Source organism: Capronia coronata (genome assembly GCF_000585585.1).
Source record: "Capronia coronata CBS 617.96 chromosome Unknown acBCG-supercont1.3, whole genome shotgun sequence".
Taxonomy (NCBI): domain Eukaryota; kingdom Fungi; phylum Ascomycota; class Eurotiomycetes; order Chaetothyriales; family Herpotrichiellaceae; genus Capronia; species Capronia coronata.
Genome location: NW_006912895.1, coordinates 875,248 through 894,644, shown reverse-complemented (window position 1 = coordinate 894,644; position 19,397 = coordinate 875,248). Strand labels below are relative to the sequence as shown.

The following is a 19,397-nucleotide window of genomic DNA, read 5'->3' as shown; positions in this document are numbered from 1 at the left end:
CCCCTGACATGCACTCGGATCAGTCCTTTTCATTCTGCGTACCTGGTACGTATTGCATCACCGCTTTTTCTTCGATCGACATCTAGCAGAGACGCAACGGAAGCCCAATGCATCAGAACTTGTGTCATGTATACCTACGTCAACCCCCGTCAGTATTGCCGCCATGCACAAGGCCGCCAGGTCCTAGATACTAGGACTTGGTACTTCCCATCCTCGTAGAAACGCAGCCACTGGCTACGCTATCATTGGCAAGTCGTTTGCTGACCATGTAGCCATGGGCGACTGTTCGTCCGAGCCAGAATGAAGACCCGCAGCTCTTTCAAAGTGGCACTGTGACAGCCCTCGGTCGGAGTGAACGAAGCGTAGCACGTTGCTGATAGAACAGATCGACCACAGAAACCAATATTGTGACAGCAGCGCGGGCCTTGCCTCCCCCTGAACTCTGCTAGAAATGCAGGGGTGAATGCACGCAGATGGATGCTTGCCGTGTTACATTTGCATCGCTTTGAGCCAGCTTAACGAGCGAGGATCGATTCGAGCCTTACCGCGATTGTGGGACACGAGCTGATTTGCGATGGTGGTTGGAAAGTGCAACCGTGGTGGCTCTGTGCGATACGAGAAGAGGAGACCACTGTGTTAGGCACGTAGTAGGTAGCCGGAGGATTGTAAGGAGACAATAGCCACTGAACAGCAGGAAATTCAGGCCGCACTGCATGTGGCAGATGGATGAAAGGATGATGATGCTGATGCTGATGCTGATGATGTTGTTGGCGTTGATTGATCAATTAATTGCAGCGAGTGCATGCTCACTGCTCAGGCTTTGGTGGTGGTACGTAGTAGTAGTAAGAGGCTTCTGATTGACCGACCCCTCGTCGGTGCTGCCTGCGCCCTCCCACTACGTACCTAACTGACTGCATGCTGCCTGCAGATGAACATCCGTCGTAGCAACCATGCTATCCGCAATGTCTTCAGTCTCCAACCCATCAACGATCCATCCCTTTCATCTCGTTCTTCTTCAAGCCTTCTGCCGTACTTGCAAGAGCAGACCGGCACACTTTGACGAAACGAAAAAGCCTCGTTGACCTGCGCTCCTCAGTCCTGCCCTGCCACTTCATGCCATACTATGGGGCGTGAAGACCTATCTTTAGACACGCGCTCCATACGTACTCAACGGTCCAGCGAGCTAGATTGTCTGCTCATTTCCAAACCGACACTAGACGTCCCCACGGTCTGAAGATCATCACGAACCTGTCAAAGCATTTTATGGGTTAGGGAAGCCTAAGGAGCCTCCTTAGCCTCCGAGCGCCCTCAATCCACGTTCCCCAAATGGCCGCACTCCGGGCGGTGGCAGTGGACGGTGGAGTTCTCCCATCTCGAGCGTCGTGTTTTCCAGACCCTGGCGAGGGTTGCTGCAATCCAAATTGTCAACCTAGAGAAGACTGCAAGGTTCAATACAAGACTACTGCGAGCCACGCCCTCTAGCAAGCTGCAGACTTTGTTTCGGGTCCCATGGCTGGGTGCCGTTCAGGATATGATGGGTATTGGTTCAACAAAGTAACCATGGTACCAACCTCCTCCCGCACCACCCGCTTGAGGCCTATGTCCAAGACTCTGCAGTGGAGGTGCCCGTTTCGACAAAGTGAAGAGGGGATGTCCCGGGCACTGGGCAGCAATAATGGGGTCTGCAAGGCCTTACAAGGGTTCACGAATGGAGACTGAAGACTGAAGACTGAAGACTGCAGACTGAAATCATCCGCCAACACTTGTCCGAGAACGGGCTCACACTCGTCCAACCACTGCCGCTGTCATTGGGCAAGAAAGGCATCCTGTCTGAACGTGCTGACGCCTATGTGCACTAAAATGTCAACCTTTGATACAATAGTTCATCTGAGGCTTGACCGTCCTGACTCGTTGGGGTTTTTACGACCTTTTTGAGTTTCCACCTGGCTGGATAACCTTGTGCAGGAAGTGAATGCATTTGGCTATCTTTGCTGCACAGTCTGCCTTCATGACAACAAGTGTGCATCTCGATCGCCTTTCATTACTTGCGGTCAACAACCACAGATGCCACAGATGCCACAAACCAATCGGTCAAGTGGCTTAGTTGGTCCTCTTTCAGGGTTCAACTTCATCACAAACAACCACATACACTGCTATGCTTTGTAGAGAACATGATCCGTACTCAAGTGTCGAAGACGGCCCTCCAATTTGGCGCCACTTATGCAGAGCGGTTCGGGGTGTGCCTTGGGCCAACAGCCAAACCATGCGGTCCGAGAAACGTGGCTTTGGCTTTGGCTGCAACCATGTACTAAGACTAGGACTGAGGACTCGAAGGCCCTTCAGAAAGGACAACTTTTCTGGGGTCATCTTGTGTGAGTGTACCCTCAACAATGCCTGTCCGGAGGCACCCGTTGGACCACTTATGCAAAGGCCCGATATTGCTACCTCCTCTGGCGGTGCAAGTCTACGCCATTATGCGCTGAAAGTCAAGCGCCGTTCCCCTGGTTAGCAGATACCATTGTTGGCCAGCCCGCAACACATTGCACTTCGGCCGTCTGAACAATTTGCGACGAGTTGTGGAAAACGTGAAGACTCTGGCACAACACCAGCATTCTAAGGTGTGGCAGAGACACTGTTCTTCCAGGGTAATGGTTGCAGGCCCACCGCAGTTGACAGGGAGGTCACCAGAGTCGCCTTAACCGGTATACCAGCGGCTTCTGCATCCCAAAAAGACATCGATGTTTCCGGCGTTGGTGTGGGCACTGGAGCTCCTGTGCGAGCCAATTTCCACTGCACCGTGATTCAGGTCCGGACCGAGATGTCTAAAAAAATATTGCAACCCCCTGTGGGCGAGAGCAGGCATCCCATCTTAGGCTGTTTATCTCCTGCACTGTGAAAGGATTCCAGACCAGGCCAGCAAGCAAGCCAATATCAATGCGCGATAGATATGTTCAAGAGTATCAGGGTTGACAAAGATCCGCTCTGCCAGGCGTCATGAGTGAAGAGTCCATCCAGATCGATGAAAGCATTATTCTGGAGAACGACAGTCAGATCTTACAACTGTAGGCTTAGCTTGCCGCATGGGCTGCCACTCAACACCCCATTGTGCAACGTCTAGTGCAGGATATCTGGAGCGATTACAGCCGTGCGGCTCTGGTTCCGTAAAGAGGATGCCACAATACTCGAAAATCTCTAGCAGATGCAACGAAAATCATCTGGGCGAGGACTCGGCCGGCTGCTAGGCTCTTAGGCTACTGTCGGAGCTCCAGGTGGTGTCCTTCTCTGCCGGTGCTCGATCGACAGGTGGGATCGACCTCCAATGGGCCCCCAGGTCGAGTCTTCATCCAGGTCTGACGACACTGCGACTAAAAAGCTGGCCGGGGGGTTAGAGCACCCTGGTCGTGCCCACGCACGGCCGCCACGGGATAGCGTTGTGCATTCCACTGGGTTTTGGCATCGGTACTAACGAGGCCTAAGAGGGAACACCCCCTCCAACTTTCGACTTTTGTTTCTTTGACATCTTCCACATTTGTCCCAGAGCCGGCAGACTCTGTGGTACAATTTGCGGTTTGTGTCGCATTGTAGAAGGTACTCATCCACGCCCTTCCGCAGACGTCCGTCCACCTTCGATGAACCGGCGCCTACGAATCCCAGATTATTCCGTCAGTCGACAATGTGTTTTGGCGGATTCGGTCGCCTTCTTGATAAGCCCTCGAACGGTACTTGCTAGATTTGACAAGTGAATGTCATCCTCGAGAGACGTCTGCTGTTGTCCCCACCAGCTCGCGCCTTTTACGCGGACGACAATCGCGGTTCAGGAAACCATCAGGTTCACTGACGACTTGGCTGTGGGAGTTGATTCAGCCTTGCCCGGGCGGCGCATTTGGCCGAGGGGTCTCTGGCATCTTGGATCGCAGCCCTATCAAGCTGTAAAGCCTTGCTTCCACGACCAGAACCAAGCATCGTCGTTCTTCATCAGCACGGAAGATTCGCATTTATCTGCCATCATATCACTTCACGATCGTCACCAGAGTTTTGTCCGACGTTCATGCGACACGCCCCGAGCACTTGCCATCAGTCTGATCTTATCAGCTCTCTGACAAGCAGATCGCAGATTGTTCTCTCTCACAAGGTACATATCGGCGGAAGCCGTGTCTACGCAGCCGCAACTCTTGTTCCACGAGACTGTCAGCCACTGCGGGCTCTCGGTGAGTATCACAGAGTCCTCAGTGCGCTGGCGGGACGCCTTCCAATACCCGGCAGTACTGGCCTGGCACGCAGTCATCTGGTCACCAATCACGCTCAAAAACCATCCCATTGGACAGTGCGACCTCGAATCTATCGTGCTTGCTTTTCGTCTTGTGCCACGGGAGCGTTTTAGGTATAACTTGTGCGACTCAGTCATCACGGGATGAGCGGCCCCTTTGACCATGGCATGAATATGCCGCTGTCGAGCATAATGGATCCCGGCTTCCCTGTCTACAATGGCAACTTTCCTACAGCATATCCCAGGCTCACGGGGCCTCCGACTACGCATTTTGATGGCAGCGCATTCTGGTATAATCCCAACAATGCCGAGCAACTGTACGATCGAGAGGCAAGCATCTTCGGTGGTCGAGGAGTGCCCCTTCCATCAGCGGGTATGGAAGCTTCAAATGTCAAACACCGCCGGACTCGCAGTGGATGCTTCACCTGTCGTAGTAGAAGAGTCAAGGTAATACATTGGCCTCTTGTCGGCTTATTTCTTCCTGCTGACGATGGCTCTAGTGTGATGAAACACGACCTATATGTGACAGTACGCTAGCGGATCAAGATCATATGCAAGAAAACCTACTGATTGATGTCTAGGATGCAAGAAAGGGAATCGTGAGTGCGAATTCCCGCAGCCGCCATCTGCCTCGAAACGATCCAAGCACAGCGACAGCCGGAGTCCAAAGGACACGGTGACAAAGCAGGAGAGTAAGCACGACACCATGTCGGGGCTCGCGACTATCAAGGACGAGGATGAGGACGACAACGAGGCCTTGAAATCACCTACACAACGACCAGCCCTTGGCCGCCTGAGGACCGACAGCGCTCAATCAGTGAGTCACTCGAGCAAGTCCAAAGAGGTTTCCGAAACACCCCCGACGAGCAAGGAACATACAAGCCCCTTGTCCACGGACGTCTCGGACACCCGATCAAGGGATGAAACACCAGCGTCGTCCCTGCGGACGGTCGCCAACTCGGCCGAGATGCAAGCGCGACACGCGAAAATAAGAACACTCAGGCCCGATTTGCAAAAGTACCTACAGTTTCAGCAGGAGTATATGACATATTACCACTATTTCTTCAAGCTGGATCCGACCGACTTTGTCCACAGCGAGTTCATTGACCTCGCGTTGACTTATGAGCCGCTGTTGTATGCGGCCGTTGGGTTTGCTGCTTATCACTATGAACTGCAGCAGCCTGATCCCAAGCTAGCGCACTTCCTCGGATACCACAGCAAATCGCTATCCATGCTCAGGAAGGCCTTGGAAAGGAATGTTAAGATTACGGAAGCTACACTTCTCACGGTTTTGCAGTTGGCAACCTTCGAAGAATACATTGGAGACTGGGTGAACCTAGTGGGACACCACCGCGCTGCTTGTACCATGATCATGGAACTGTACACTTGCGAGTCGATGATGGAAACCGATCTTGGAAGACGTATCTTCAGCTGGTATGCTCGACTCGATGTAACTGTCGGTCTGATGGCGGGCAAACAAACCCGACTCGACCGACAGTGGTTCGAAGCGAATTCCACTTGGTATTTCAATCAAATCAACAATGACCCCGAAGGCGACCTGGATATCGAAAATACCCTGGCATACTTCGTGGCTGCTAATCGACTGATCGGTATGGATTTGGCCTTCTTGTTTGCCAAATTCGAAGAACGAAAATTCACCGAGGAGACGTTCCGCATGGAGGTGGCCAAGGTCGTCGAGAGATTGGATTCTATGAAGCGTGAGATCGAGTTGTTCAACGACGAGTACTACCGGGTGCAAGATTTTCCGGTTGAGCGGATTCGGCCGTTGACCTCCGATGACATTGTCAATCCCTATGCGCCAGGTGGACTGTTCAAGGACGCGCTGTGGCCATTGAACTTTATGTGGATTGACTGGTATAGTATCGAGCAAATGCAGAAGTATCAAACTGCGAAACTTCTCAAAGAACCACTGCCGGCAGACTTGGAACAGCTAAGTCTGGAGCAATGCCGCATCATCGAAACGATAGAACGGTGGCCTGAAGCGCCGGATGGAGCCATTCTTGGGGCACATGCGAGTTTAGGTCTCGCCTCGGTATTCCTGAAGAAGGACGCGACTCATATTATGTGGGCTCGCAAGAAGTTCGCGACTGTGGAACGACTGGGCTACATCTACCCGCCAACATTCCGCCTCAACATGGCAGTCCTATGGAATTTGACACGCGACGAAGTTGGAGAAAATGAAGCCGTGGAAAATTGGTGGCTCCCCAACGATGCAGGAAATCTTAGGATGCTGAAAGAACTTCGCAAAGTTGTGAGCGAAAGGCATGAGAATGACAAGGTGTCCGGCACGGAATCCCTGGCCAATGTGAGAGACTTGAAGGCCATCTTCGCCAAGTTAGACATCCGGACACAAGGCGGAACCTCGTCTGGGTCGACGGTGGAGAACTCTAGCCTTGCCAGCGACGCAACCGGCGGGATGAGTGATCGAGGAAGCAATGTCAGTTTCAGCCCGACAAATGTGAGCTTTGGCGAAGGTCGGGGCGACAATTCTCTTGTTCAGATGCAAGAGGGTGGTCATGTGCGAAGGCCCAGACGAACAAATACAAAACCATGAAGGTAATGATTGTGACGGTGGATATCATGTCCTATTGGGCCCTACTGTCATGGCCTGAGGCCTTATCATTTCGGCCTTCATGAGACACGGCTCCTTATGTTATGAGGGTGACCCGGGTCAGTGCTGGCTGCGTGGACATGACTCTCATAAGAAGAGACCGGGGGGAGACACCGGAGTCAAGGACTTGCGGGTTGTGGCAGCGAATGTTGCCCTGTCATCTGTTTTCACACCAACGGCCTGGTTTCTATTTGTGATCCGGTTCGTTTCCCCACGCCTCATCATCGCTCCCCGATGAGATACCTGACTTGGCGCGACCTTGATCAATCAGAACTCAACAGTGACACAATGGTCTTGGTGGTACACGTATATCTGAGGGAGGCATGTCATTTCGCGAACGGAGGTTGACCAGCGAAGTTTACGGTCGAGGTCTGGGACAGTGTAGCACCCATTCCTCTTGAAGTATCGATGGTTGTGGGGGTTCGATTCGAAACATCCAAACTTGACTGAGAAGACTACACAGATCCAATACGATCAAGTGTACACTAACTGCTGTGGGCCGTTGCAAGTGACAAGAGGTCTACCCTTTTCTTCGCATGACACGGACTTGTTTCTCTGCAGACGGTGGTCTGCTTATGGAGGGAGGATCCAGAAAGTCTTACGGTCAAAATAGGACAGATCTACGAGGATTCGGTGGGTATCAGGTCACACTGAGTATTGCTGGCCCTGGGTCGGTAGCGATGCTAGGCAGAGAAAATCGCGATCTTTCTTGTCAAGACGAGAAGATAGATACGTACCTTTCCCTGGGTGGCGTGACACCTATGAGCGACAAAACATATATTTCTAATCAAAGAACATTCACCATTCACCATTCACCATTGATTGACCCCTCTACAGAGTATTCCGGTGAACCCAACCTACCTTGCTATTAATTGTACATTCAGCGGTTTTCAGGCAATGCACCTTTCGCGCTGCTACAGCAGCGTGGTATCTAGGGTGGCTCCAGAGCAGCTAACATCAGCTTGGTGCATGATGATGGATAATGACCAGCCTGAGCGAGGAGGGGCATCCGGTGAGGACACATTTTTGGTGTCCTCACTTTAGTACACAGGAGCACAACTTTCCTTGCCCATTGGGTTTGTGGATTGGGGGATGTGAGATGGGGAACGTACCGCTTTATCCGCTCTCCTGGGATTTGAAAGGCCAAAGTCGGGCTGGCGGCACTGGTGGGCGAGTCTCTATGGGGGAAGGCTCCATATGATGGATGGGTCAATTTTGATCCTTGAAGACCCCTCAAACAAATGCCGAATACGGGTCAATTGGAGAGATGCAACGACAGGCTTCAAGTGCTTAGCTATCTTAGGTATAGGTATAAACGGAGTACGTACGTCGTACAGAGTGGTAACGTTGTAATCATGGTGATGTCTAGCTTTGCCGGACTCCCTTGGTAGCTCGTCCTAGCGGCCGACTTTCTCGAGACATGACTGGGGACTGACACAGTAGGTTGCCCATAGTGGCCGAGGCCATCACGGCGTGGTCAAAGCCAACCATGCTCCAAATGGTTGTCCCATGAACAACAGCCGGGAATGGGATATTCCTGATCTCCTACTAAATCGAACTAACTCACCCCCGGTCCCGCCGTGACCAGTTGGTATGCGTGATGACCCCTGTCCCGAACGGGTTTGAGACACGAGGGCATGTGCAACAGATGGCCACGTCGGTCGCGGACGAATTTGGCATAGAGTGCAGCAGAGAGATACAGGGCTCCTAGCGATACCAGGGCCGGGTATCGGAACTGGTCCGGCCGAGGGAATACGATGGTCGTCGTGAAAGCGCAAAGTTCGAAGAGGTTCTGCAGCGACATCTCGACGGCTGAGAACGAGCCACGGTACGCAGGCAGGATGGATTCTTGGATGATCAGTTGGGCGCACAGATCGAAGGACCACAATCCAACCCGTGAGAGGATGACGCCGCCGATGAACAGTGGAAGGCTGATTCGAGGCGACGACGATGTCGATGTCGAGAAATCCGTCCATAGAAGCCCAACGGCGGCACTGGAACACACGGTCTGCCATGATAAAAACCAGATGCCGGCACGGACTGGGCCGATTTTCGACATGACTTTCGGAGCGATGAAGGTCGATGAGATCTCCGACACGGTGGAAATGGTGCGTAATATTCCCACCGTCGTCGATGTTATCCTTGGTTCTGGTATGCTTAGGAGGAATGTAGTCATCTGGCCGGAAAAGGATAGGACCGTCAAATAGAGCACTGACAGGGCGAGCGAGGGAAGAAAAGCAGGCTGTCGAACATAGGTGCTGAGAGGAGTCAAGAGTGGCTCCATGTATTGAGTAACGAAGGGTGACTGTGAACGAGGCTGTTGCCCCGGGGTGTTAATATATATGTCGGTTTCGTCAATACCGCTACTAGACACTCGATCATCGCTTGGTTGTTGTCGTGGTCGACAACCACGATCACCCAGTGCCGGGACTTGATGGAACACCCTCGCGATCAGCAGATACTCGATCCCTACCGACAGAGCGTTGGTGGCTAGAGTGATCCACACAGCAACGATCGGGGCCCAGCCATGGAGGAGAGCAATGGCCAAGGGAGAGGCCAGTTTGCAGAACAAATCGATCCGACGCATCTGCGCGTTCAAGGTCTGAAGTAATGCATCGTGGTCGGCGGCAATGACTACCACCCAGTCTCGCTCCACGGCCACGGTGTTCATGATTGAGCCGAGCTTCTCCATGCAGGCCAGTAAGACCAAGATGCCCAGGAGCAGCATGACGAAAAGGGAAGGAAGTGTCTGCTTCCACTTGAAGAGCAGCGCGAAGGTGAGGCATGACGCTGCAACGCCCAGACGTTGACCGATGATAGACAGTCGCACGGTGCGGAGACGGTCGCCGGAGTCGATCAGCCGGCCAACGGACGGTGAGAGGCATATGGCTGCCAGAGAGCGCAGCAAGGCGTAGATAGACATCGGGAGTAACGTGCCCGGATAGACGGTCGCGAGGAACAGGATTGCCCCGAATTCAAAGCCTCGTGCATTCCACGTCGACAGGAAGTGAGAGATATAGAAGGCCGGTACTACATTGCTTGACTCCATGGCTACCCCGACTTATGTCAAGCAGATGGATATGGCCTGGACGTGGAGAATCATCGCTGGGAGCGGAGCTGATTCCTGCTTTGGGATTCAGACATCCGTATGCTGCAATGATGAGGAGTGGTTTGAGGTTGTGAGTCCAGACAAGATTGACATTGCGTGTGATGTGCGCCCTCAGTCAGGGCCTATCAAGCAAGTGAGCGGAAGACAATACCTGTTGTAACATGAGGGAGAGAGTGTGAAAGGAGACGGACAGCAAGAATGGGTTCCTGATATCTAGGTATGTCCCAATCCGGATATAGACCGCTACAAAGTAAATCCGGGTCCGGATTACATAATATGCCCAACGCGTCGAGTTCAGCTGCGGCTCATTTTGTATGGTGAACTGACACTCACCCACCATTGACATACTTGTGATAGTAACACGGTAGACCGTTCAATTGACGGCTGTCAAGACTCGTCCCCTGGATTTATCTTTCAACCGTGTTCGTTCAGTGAAACTCTGCTTATCCGCCTGTGCCTGTGCCTGTCCCTTGGGCATCTGAGACTCTGCGACAGACCGGCCACCAAGCTCCTTTACCACACGCTACACAACTAGGCGTCCCTCCTGTGCATGTGGACAGCTCTGAGCACAGCTCTGAGCAACCATGTCCGGCGGATTAGCTGACCATTCCTACGATGACGACCACGCGGTGCTCGACGACGACTTCCTCAATGATGGTACGAAGCAATGCGTGCGCTCTCCTTTCCGTGGCAGAATGGGTCTAACCAACCAGCAACAGAAGTCGAACCCGATGAACCGTCCTACAACAGCTCTGACCGCGCTCCCCTGACCGGCAACATCCAGTCCTCGGGCTCGTCCTCGAGTGCCCCCCTGAACCAGAGTTATCTGACCTCGAGGATACCCGGGGAAGACAGACGCGCGCCGCAAAACACCTTGGACGAAAGTGTGTGGGACACCGTCTCTCGGGATTTGTTCGCCGTGTGGGAAAAGATGAAACAAGTCCTCTACCCGAAGTACCTGCTCGGTGGGATGCTGCAGAGACAAGGCTCCGGAATGGGTGACGAAGAGGGCGGTCAAGGGTTCGGTCGAGATCTCCGAGGTCTGATCGGAAGATGGCCCGATGCAGATGGAATCCTGCAGGGAGGTCTGAGTGAGGGTCTACGAGACTGGGATCTCTGGTAAGTGGTGCAAAAAGCATAAGAGTCGGTTTCCATGGTCTGACTGATTCGCAGGGGTCCTCTCATATTCTGTCTGCTTCTGAGTGTGTTTCTGTCGATGCGAGCCAGCAAGGATCAGACCGATCTGGTCTTCTCGGGCGTCTTCTCCGTCGTTTGGATCGGTGAAGCCGCGGTGACGCTCCAGATTAAATTGCTGGGAGGGAACATGTAAGAACCTCACTCCGGGTCTGCGCAATGAGCCCCCCTTGATAACTGACTGCGCCTTAGTTCCTTCATGCAATCGGTCTCGATCATCGGCTACACATTGTTTCCTCTGACAATCGCTGCCTTGCTGAGTGCACTGGGCCTGCCGATGATTGCGCGTGTTCCTGTCTATCTTGTTCTTGTGGCATGGGCTATGGCCGCCGGGGTTAGCATTCTCGGAGGATCAGGAGTCGTCAAGAACCGGGTCGCGCTCAGTGTCTATCCTCTATTTGTCTTCTACCTGGGCTTGGGCTGTCTGTGTTTTATCAGTTAGATATGGGAGATGGCATGGGGTGTTTCTATCCGAGAGACTCGATCGTCCCTGGACTCGACATAAAAAAGTGTACAGTAATGAATGGACGTGGAATTGGAAGACGTAGCGACAACCGTCGACTCCATTTCTATTCGCATCTGCTATCGATCGAGTTCAAGTTGTGTATTCTTGAGAATTGATCAAATGATGGTGGGGCACATATCATGATTGTCATAGTAGTAGTGATTGATTGTGCGGAGCCCAATTCCCAAGGCCGCAGCCTCATTATTGTCCCTTCAAGTTGTGACTTGTTGACCTGTTGAGTCCCTGATTGTCGCTATTGTCACTACCAACTACTACTAGTATTGCTTTGTCCCTCGACCTACCATCACATCGTCTTAACGAACAACCGCGAGTCCTTCTCATCACACCTCACTGAGAGTCTGTCAGCCACTGCAGCACTCGGTGCAAGTGACGTCGCACGCCACGTTGGCTCTGATCGGATTCCCTTCACGCATCCTTCCACGCTGCCTCACATTGGTCTCGAGTCCTTACAGATCTGCAGACCACGTCCAGCCATCACTCGTTCTCCCATCGACAGAGCCACAGAAGAGGCTCTAGCAGATCGAAATACGCGGTGGCCGTGCAAAAGGAACAAGACTCTGTTGCCGCATCCTTCACAACACGCCAGCCTATCTCCACGCTCGGTCGAATCGATCAAGCCTACCCCTCCCACCACGAGGAGCCGAATTCTTGACAGACAAAAGCCCTTGGATGAGCAGCGTCTTCCACTCTACTCAGGAGTTCCACAATTCATAGGGAATTCTCTGATCAGCCGTTAGAGGACCACAACCACTACGCAGGCCTCGGCGGCTACGCTCCCAGACACAATGTCCTCAGATATCGGGGCTGAGAGGTCAGTCCAGGACTTAGAACACTCGGAAGACATTCACGACCAAACACCTCCAGAAGGTAGTTCCGATGGTGAGGGCGGGGAACGAACTGCGAGAGAAAAATTGAAGAAAACCTCCATTGCCGGCCTGGCACAATCATCCAAGAGTAAGTCTGGTGAGGCCGACACGACCACTGCGCACCCTTTGAGCGAATCAACCAACGCAGATGCTCTGCCAGAAATGCATACCGAAGATGGATTCCGAGGCCGACCATCCAAAAAGCGATCCTTTGAGGATCTGCAAACTGAAGATCCCGCCGCCGGCGTAGAGAACGGAGGTCCTCCCTTACCAAAGAAGGGGCTACATAAGAGAATGAGGTCGAGAGAAATCTCCGGCGATGATCCTGTCCAAGGACTGGAGAAGCTGGAGGATATTGCAAGTCCAGTTCAGGAGGAGAGCGATACGGATGCACAAAAATCTCCTGGTGGACCGGGAGTCTTGGTCGCGGCACCGCAGAAGGAAGAAGAGGACAGTGCAGCTGACGACACTAACACCAAGGATACAAAAGTCGGATCAGATCATGAAACCGATGGTAGCGCCGTGGCTGCGAAGGATGAGACTTCCAGCACTACGAAGACCACCACCACATCTGAGGAACCACAGTCCAAGCCAGCAGTCCCCCCGTCATCCGGGTTTGCCAACTTTGCCGCTGCATCCCCGTTCAGCAATTTCAAACCAACCCAATCGCCAGCTAAGGAGACGGCGACCTTTTCATCAACGGGAAAATCCACCTCCACCTCGGCATTCGCTTCATCTGGCCTGTCAGCCTTCGCTTCGTCGGAAAAGTCACCATTTGGCACGGTTGGGTCCACAGCCAAATCCTCGGGAGGCTTTGGCGGAGTAAGTGGAGGGCAGAGTGCTTTTGGGTCGTCTTCCGCCGGCCTTGGGGGCGCCTCACCTTTTGCAACCAAGCCCGTATCTGGGTTCGGCTCCGCCGGCGGCTTTGGTTCTGCCAGCGTTTTTGGAAGTGGAGGATCTGGATTCGGAGCCCCAAAACCCTTTGGTGGCGGGTTGTCGTCCTTTGCAGGTCCAGCCGGAGCGGCCAGCTCATTCGGTAAAGCAAAGCCATTCGGAACCGCGAACCAGGATGAGGAAGAAGGAAGTGAAGATGGTGGAGACGATGAGGAGAAGAAAGAAGGCGACGAAGATGCACAACAAGATCCCCGGTTCAAGCAGCAAGAGGGTGAGTTTATTTTTGGATCTTGGTATGTGTAGATGTCCAGCAAGGAAACTGACACTGTCACAGTGGAAACGGGTGAAGAAGGAGAGCAAACCATCTATCAATGCCGAGCGAAGTTGTACCACTTTGACAAGGAGTGGAAGGAACGTGGGGTTGGAGTGTTCAAGGTCAACATCCGTTACGAAAGCAAGGCGATTGGCGACGAGGCCGACAGCAACAGTGATAGCGAGGATTCCGAGGACGAAGCCAAGGAAAAGGAAGAAGGGGATGTTGAGGCCGGTGGCCAGTCGGCATTTTCTCCGGTCGAGCGGAGAGCTCGTCTGATCATGCGCACGGATGGAGTGCATCGAGTGGTTCTCAACACCCCTGTTTTCAAGGACATGAACGTCGGCACCTCTGATGGTAAAGAACCGAGTGGGAAGACGATGCTTTTCACAGGACTGGAGGAGGGAAACCCGTCACTTTTCCAGATCAAGGTAAGCATTTGGCCGAAACTTGCCCGTGCTGTTTTCTCCCGGTCATAACGTGAGAACTTATCTGACGTGAGTTCCACTACAGGTTGGCAAAGAGGATGCGGTCAAAGAGATCTACTACAAGATCCGAGAATTGATTGACGACTTGTAGGTATGCTTCGTAGGGCGTGCCGTGCCACTTGCATCTTCAGACAGACAAACGCCTACAGGAGATGAAGCATTGGGGTCAGCCGCCAACGCAACCGTGAGACTCTCCTCGACACGATCCGAGGTTGAGTGCTATGAGCGACAACATCGGCACCGGTCACGGTCTTGTCTTTTGCTCTTCACACGAGACGATGGATTGGAAGCAGATCAAACGGAATGGGTCGGAGTGAAACGGGTTGGCGATAGCGATCCTGGAAACATGCTGTAACCGACCGCCCTTGGGAGAATCTCCGGCCACTCAAGATGGAAATGAGGCAAGACTTTGTTGGAGTCATGCAACTCTGATATACTAGTCGATGAATCGAGTATTTTACTGCTTTTTTAACTTTTGATGGACCTTAAACCCCCATGTTGTACGAACATGGGCTGGTGGTATTGATAAGGTGGGACGTGTTCCAAGTGGTAGTCTTTCGCAATGATGGCCATACGGTAGTATGGGTTGGTACGTTGGTCCAGGAACCAATGAAAAGACGCAAGGCTGACATCACCCCTTACCCTATATTACTAACTGAATCAAAGACGTAGTAGACGTTAACAAGAGTTCCCCAGTTCACTCGCTGCCACTCTACGCACTGCCACTCACACAAAACACAAGACCACAGTCTACTACCTCTCCCAAGGTTGGATACTGTCAGTGACCAGAACAACCCTTGGTACCAGAAAGAAGAAGGGCTAAGGGTCTCTACTACTACTACTACTACTACTACTACTAATGTCATCATCATCATCGTCATCCCTCACCGACCGTCTCGAGACAGAACTCTCCCTGCTGCAGGCAATGTATCCCACAACACTGTCTTACATTCCCCAGAGTCGTGAACTGCATTATACATCGTATACATCGACCAATTCGACCAGTTCGGTCCTGACGATCAGATTGCCGGATCTGTATCCCACCAGAGGTGTTCCTGAGATCATTGCCGCGCGGGACGGGGCGAAGAACGATATTCGTGACGTGACCAAACGGAGTGTTTTGGAGGTGTTGGGCTTGGCGGATGAACGTAGTCATGGCAATGGCAATGGCAATGGCAAGAGCAATGAGAGCGACGAGAGTATTGACGGCGACATCGACATCGACAATGGATATCAAGATAACTCTGGACCAGGGGAAGTTCTTGACCAAATCATTGAGGTTTTTGAGGATATTGTGGCTTCGAATTTGCAGACTGGCACAGGTACAGGTACAGGTACAGGCACCTCTGCAAGTACTGGTGCTAGCATACATGATGGGGCGAAGGACAATCACGGACGCCCTAGAAAGAGAGGCAGTCAACCGCGGAGGAATGATGGCCATGGTGACGACGACACTACTGACAGTCACATTGGCACTGAGATTGACATTGAAATTGAAATTGAAATTGAAAATGATATCAAGAACAACGATCCTCAACACAAGATACGACGCGGACATCATGAACTACAGCAACGATGTCCCAAAACAGTCATCATCTGGCTCCATCATCTTCTAGCCCTGTCGAAGCGGAAACTGGCAGTCACTCCTACAACAACGACAACGACAATCTCCACCACCGGCACTACAATGTCCTCATCCTCCTCCTCTTCACCATCATCATCAAACTCAATCTCAATCTCAGGCCTGACTAAACCAGGATACCCAGGGATCATGGTCTTCTCTGGTCCCAAAGATCTGGTCGATGCTCATGTCCGTGAACTTAGGGGCCTGAATTGGCAGGCGTTCCAGGTGCGGTATGATTCAGACGACGAGAAGGAAGATGGGATGGGTTGGTCTATGGCTAGGGCTGGCACCACTTCTGGAAATACCAACACCAATACCAACACCAGTGCCACCACCACCACTGCGGATCGGGCGGCGGAAGCAGCGTCGGATCATGTTTCTGCTGCTACTGCTACTACTGCTACCGGGAAGAAAAAGGCAGACGGTCGAAAAGACAAGCACAAGCATAAGCACAATCACGAGCACAGCAATGGAAACAAGTACAGCGGAGGGAGCAAGACCAACAACAATAGACATGAACCAGGAGAATGGCGGTTCTCTCATGGTCAAGGCAAGATCGTCGAGGTGGAAACCATGGCGGACGTGGTCAAAGGGATTGTGGAGGAAGAGAATAGAAAAGTATTCTTGAGAGCAGTGGGCGTCAAGTGATCAGACAGAAAACAGAAGATTGTCCTGACTACAAACTATCCTCCCTCCATCTCGACCTGACTCTCTGCCAACCCTCCCTCTCCTCGAGGCCGCCCTTCTTCTCCAGGCCCAATCCTCTCTCGATCCACTCCTGACTACCCATCTCACTCAGACGACTGAGGGCTCTGGCAAAGGCGAAGCGCTCCTCGTCGCCGCTGAACAGACTGCTCTGTTTCAGCATGCTCATGCTCATGCCCAGATCGTCCATCAGATTGCGCATGACATCGTCGACGTCAGCGCCCTCGCCGTCGGTGTCGACCGAGTTGGCATGGTCGGCGACCTTCTTGTCACTGCGGTCCGACGAGACCTTGGGGTCTGCCACGTTCTTGGTCACGTTGTCCAGCGACTCTTCCAGCTCGGCCTTGGACATGAACAGCTGCGACAGCGGCAGTTCGGTGGTCAGCACCAGCTTGGCGTGCGACTCGTACACGGCGTCGATGAAGGTGATGAAGCGGCGCGCCCAGTCGCGTTCGCGGTACGTCATGGCCGGCACGTCCGTCACCACAAACGCGTCGAAATGCCGCATCATCTCAATGTAGTCGGCCGCTCCGGTCGCGCGGCCGATCAGGTCGTGGAATGTGAATCTCGCGCAGCGTCCCGAGACCAGCGGCACCTCGACTTCTCGGCCCCAGACCGTGATTTTCTCGGGATGGGGTGGATCGTGTTCGGGATCGCCCAGGAACTGGAACCATTTGTTGGCATGCGACACGGCCGCTCGGTCCAGTGGGTGGTGGTAGACTCCCGACGGTGGCCGCGGGAGTTTGCGATAGTCGGTCGACGAGTCGAGGTTGATCACTTTCAATTGTTTCTTCAGAAGGTTGATGCATGGGATGAAGGATTGCCGCTGGATGCCGTTCTTGTACAGGTCATCGGGATGCCGGTTCGACGTGGTGACCAGCACGACCCCGTGCGACATGAGCGCCTCCAAAAGCCGCCGCAGGATCATGGCGTCGGCCACGTCGGTACATTGGAACTCGTCGAAACAGAGCACCGTCGCCTTCTCCGCAATGTCGGCGGCCACAAATGGCACCGCGTCGAAGTCGTTGCCATATTGCATCCGCACCTGGTGTGATCGTTTGTGCACGTCTTGCATGAAGTTGTTGAAATGGATGCGTGTCTTGGCCGTGATGTTGGGCGGAAGTGTGTCGTAGAACAGGTCCATGAGCATCGTCTTGCCCGACCCCACGTCGCCATACATGTATAACCCCTTGGGTAGGTTCTCGGGTAGTTCATTGATCACTTTCTTCTTTTTGCTGCTGCCGAATAGGTTCCCGAATAGCGACTTCTTGGGCGGGTGTAGATCGTTGATATCTGGGTGTATCACTTTTGGAGGGTTGTAGTCTCGAAGAGTTTCGTGAAGGTCCTGCAGATGTTCCACGAGGCCTGTTTCCGTTCGGGATTAGAACCTGATAAAGACCATCGCCTGAAGCTACCAATCCTGGCTGGCTGGCTATTTGTACGTACTCACCTCTTTGATGTTGGTCATCCCTCAATTTCCCCGCTTGTACTCTCTCATCATATTCTTCCAGAGGCCCATGAACCGGAACATCGCTCACAGTCGCAAGGTATCTTCTCTGTCCTCGCCGAACGGGAACACGAATCCGCACCTGTCTCAGGCTGCTGCCTGTAGTACCGCTGCCACTGCTGCTGCCAACGGCGGGTGGCCAAACTGCTGCTGCTTCTCCTCCTCCCCTGCGCCTTGTATTTGCCTCTCCGTCTGCTTCTCCGTCTGCGCCGAGCCCGCTCTCATCTATCCGATTCAAACGATCTGGCTGCCGTCGGTGGAGAGTATGCAGGCTTCGGCCTCGCCCGCCAAGATCGATTTCCACTGTCCCAGCTGTCTGTGGTTGTGGTTGTGGATGTGGCCGTGTCAGGGCTTGTGTCCGCTGCCGTCGATTGCGACTCCGAGATCGAGATGTCCGTATGCAGTCGGTGCACAGCGTATGTCGGGGGCTCTGTTGTATTTGTCGAATGGCGCAGTAATCAGGGACAACAGCCGCCCGGAGATATGCCTGGAAGGCATTGTGCACGGGACGCATAGAGGAGGTCTTCATGGTGCGATGCGCTGTGTATTGTTCAAACTTAGGTTGCTAAAGGGAAAGAGACAACGCTGCAGACGGGATCACACAAAAGAGAGGCAGGGGGGCTACAACGCGACAACAGAGTCAACAGGAGCAAGGTGTTCGAGGAAGGACCTCGAGCATGGTAGAAAGTGGGCAGCTCATGAAGCTGGGGTTTTGAGATACCGATCTGACCGACCTATCCTCCACCTACGTAAGGTGTAGCCTGTACAGGGACCGGGGACCTCGCCAGAAGGCCAAAGACCAGGACTTGCAGGGTATCAGGTACTAACTAGTACGTACCAGATATTGTCCACCCGAGTAATAATACAGGCCCTAATTGGTGGGGATTCATCGCCGCTTTTTCGCGCTCGGCGATAGAAATACTACAGAGTACGGAGAACGTACCTACGTAGGTATAGAGGGATATTGCCGACGACGGACCCCTAAGGCCATGGACTGACTTCCCTCTTACTCCTGACTACCTACTAACTCTCCATCTATCTCTTCCTGTTACACTCTCTACGGCAATTCGACGATACAAACACTACAACAATGCTCCTAAACACCTGGACAGGTGGCCGATGCGGTGCACTATCACGTAGCAATGCCTACTTCTCCACAACACCTTATATCCAGGAAAGTCAAGTCGATGAACTCCAAGCTGGTTGATTGCATTTGTAGCCATTGATCGATCGGAAAGCGCAAGTTCTACAGCCCTCGCTCGCTTCCTCCTG

At 53.0% G+C, this 19,397-nt stretch overlaps 6 protein-coding genes across 6 annotated transcripts; 4 read left to right on the top strand and 2 right to left on the bottom strand.

The window, feature by feature from the left end:
- Nucleotides 1–4,459: 4,459 nt before the first annotated feature.
- On the top strand, nt 4,460–6,842 carry A1O1_03621 (uncharacterized protein; the record flags this gene model as incomplete). Its single annotated transcript, XM_007724522.1, has 3 exons — nt 4,460–4,714; nt 4,768–4,795; nt 4,849–6,842. The coding sequence occupies 3 exons, from the start codon at nt 4,460–4,462 to the stop codon at nt 6,840–6,842; spliced, it is 2,277 nt and encodes a 758-aa protein (XP_007722712.1).
- A 1,615-nt stretch (nt 6,843–8,457) lies between these two features.
- On the bottom strand, nt 8,458–9,948 carry A1O1_03620 (uncharacterized protein; the record flags this gene model as incomplete). The annotated part of the gene is made up of 1 exon (XM_007724521.1): nt 8,458–9,948. One exon carries the CDS (start codon nt 9,946–9,948, stop codon nt 8,458–8,460), a length of 1,491 nt encoding a protein of 496 aa, XP_007722711.1.
- A 644-nt stretch (nt 9,949–10,592) lies between these two features.
- Nucleotides 10,593–11,644, top strand: A1O1_03619 (uncharacterized protein; the record flags this gene model as incomplete). The annotated part of the gene is made up of 4 exons (XM_007724520.1): nt 10,593–10,665; nt 10,728–11,127; nt 11,182–11,334; nt 11,395–11,644. 4 exons carry the CDS (start codon nt 10,593–10,595, stop codon nt 11,642–11,644), a joined length of 876 nt encoding a protein of 291 aa, XP_007722710.1.
- Nucleotides 11,645–12,513: 869 nt separating this feature from the next.
- A1O1_03618 (uncharacterized protein) lies at nt 12,514–14,380 on the top strand (the record flags this gene model as incomplete). Its single annotated transcript, XM_007724519.1, has 3 exons — nt 12,514–13,759; nt 13,823–14,232; nt 14,315–14,380. 3 exons carry the CDS (start codon nt 12,514–12,516, stop codon nt 14,378–14,380), a joined length of 1,722 nt encoding a protein of 573 aa, XP_007722709.1.
- A 768-nt stretch (nt 14,381–15,148) lies between these two features.
- A1O1_03617 (uncharacterized protein) lies at nt 15,149–16,561 on the top strand (the record flags this gene model as incomplete). Its single annotated transcript, XM_007724518.1, has 1 exon — nt 15,149–16,561. The coding sequence occupies one exon, from the start codon at nt 15,149–15,151 to the stop codon at nt 16,559–16,561; it is 1,413 nt and encodes a 470-aa protein (XP_007722708.1).
- Nucleotides 16,562–16,589: 28 nt separating this feature from the next.
- On the bottom strand, nt 16,590–18,654 carry A1O1_03616 (uncharacterized protein; the record flags this gene model as incomplete). Its single annotated transcript, XM_007724517.1, has 2 exons — nt 16,590–17,983; nt 18,069–18,654. The coding sequence occupies 2 exons, from the start codon at nt 18,652–18,654 to the stop codon at nt 16,590–16,592; spliced, it is 1,980 nt and encodes a 659-aa protein (XP_007722707.1).
- Nucleotides 18,655–19,397: the final 743 nt, after the last annotated feature.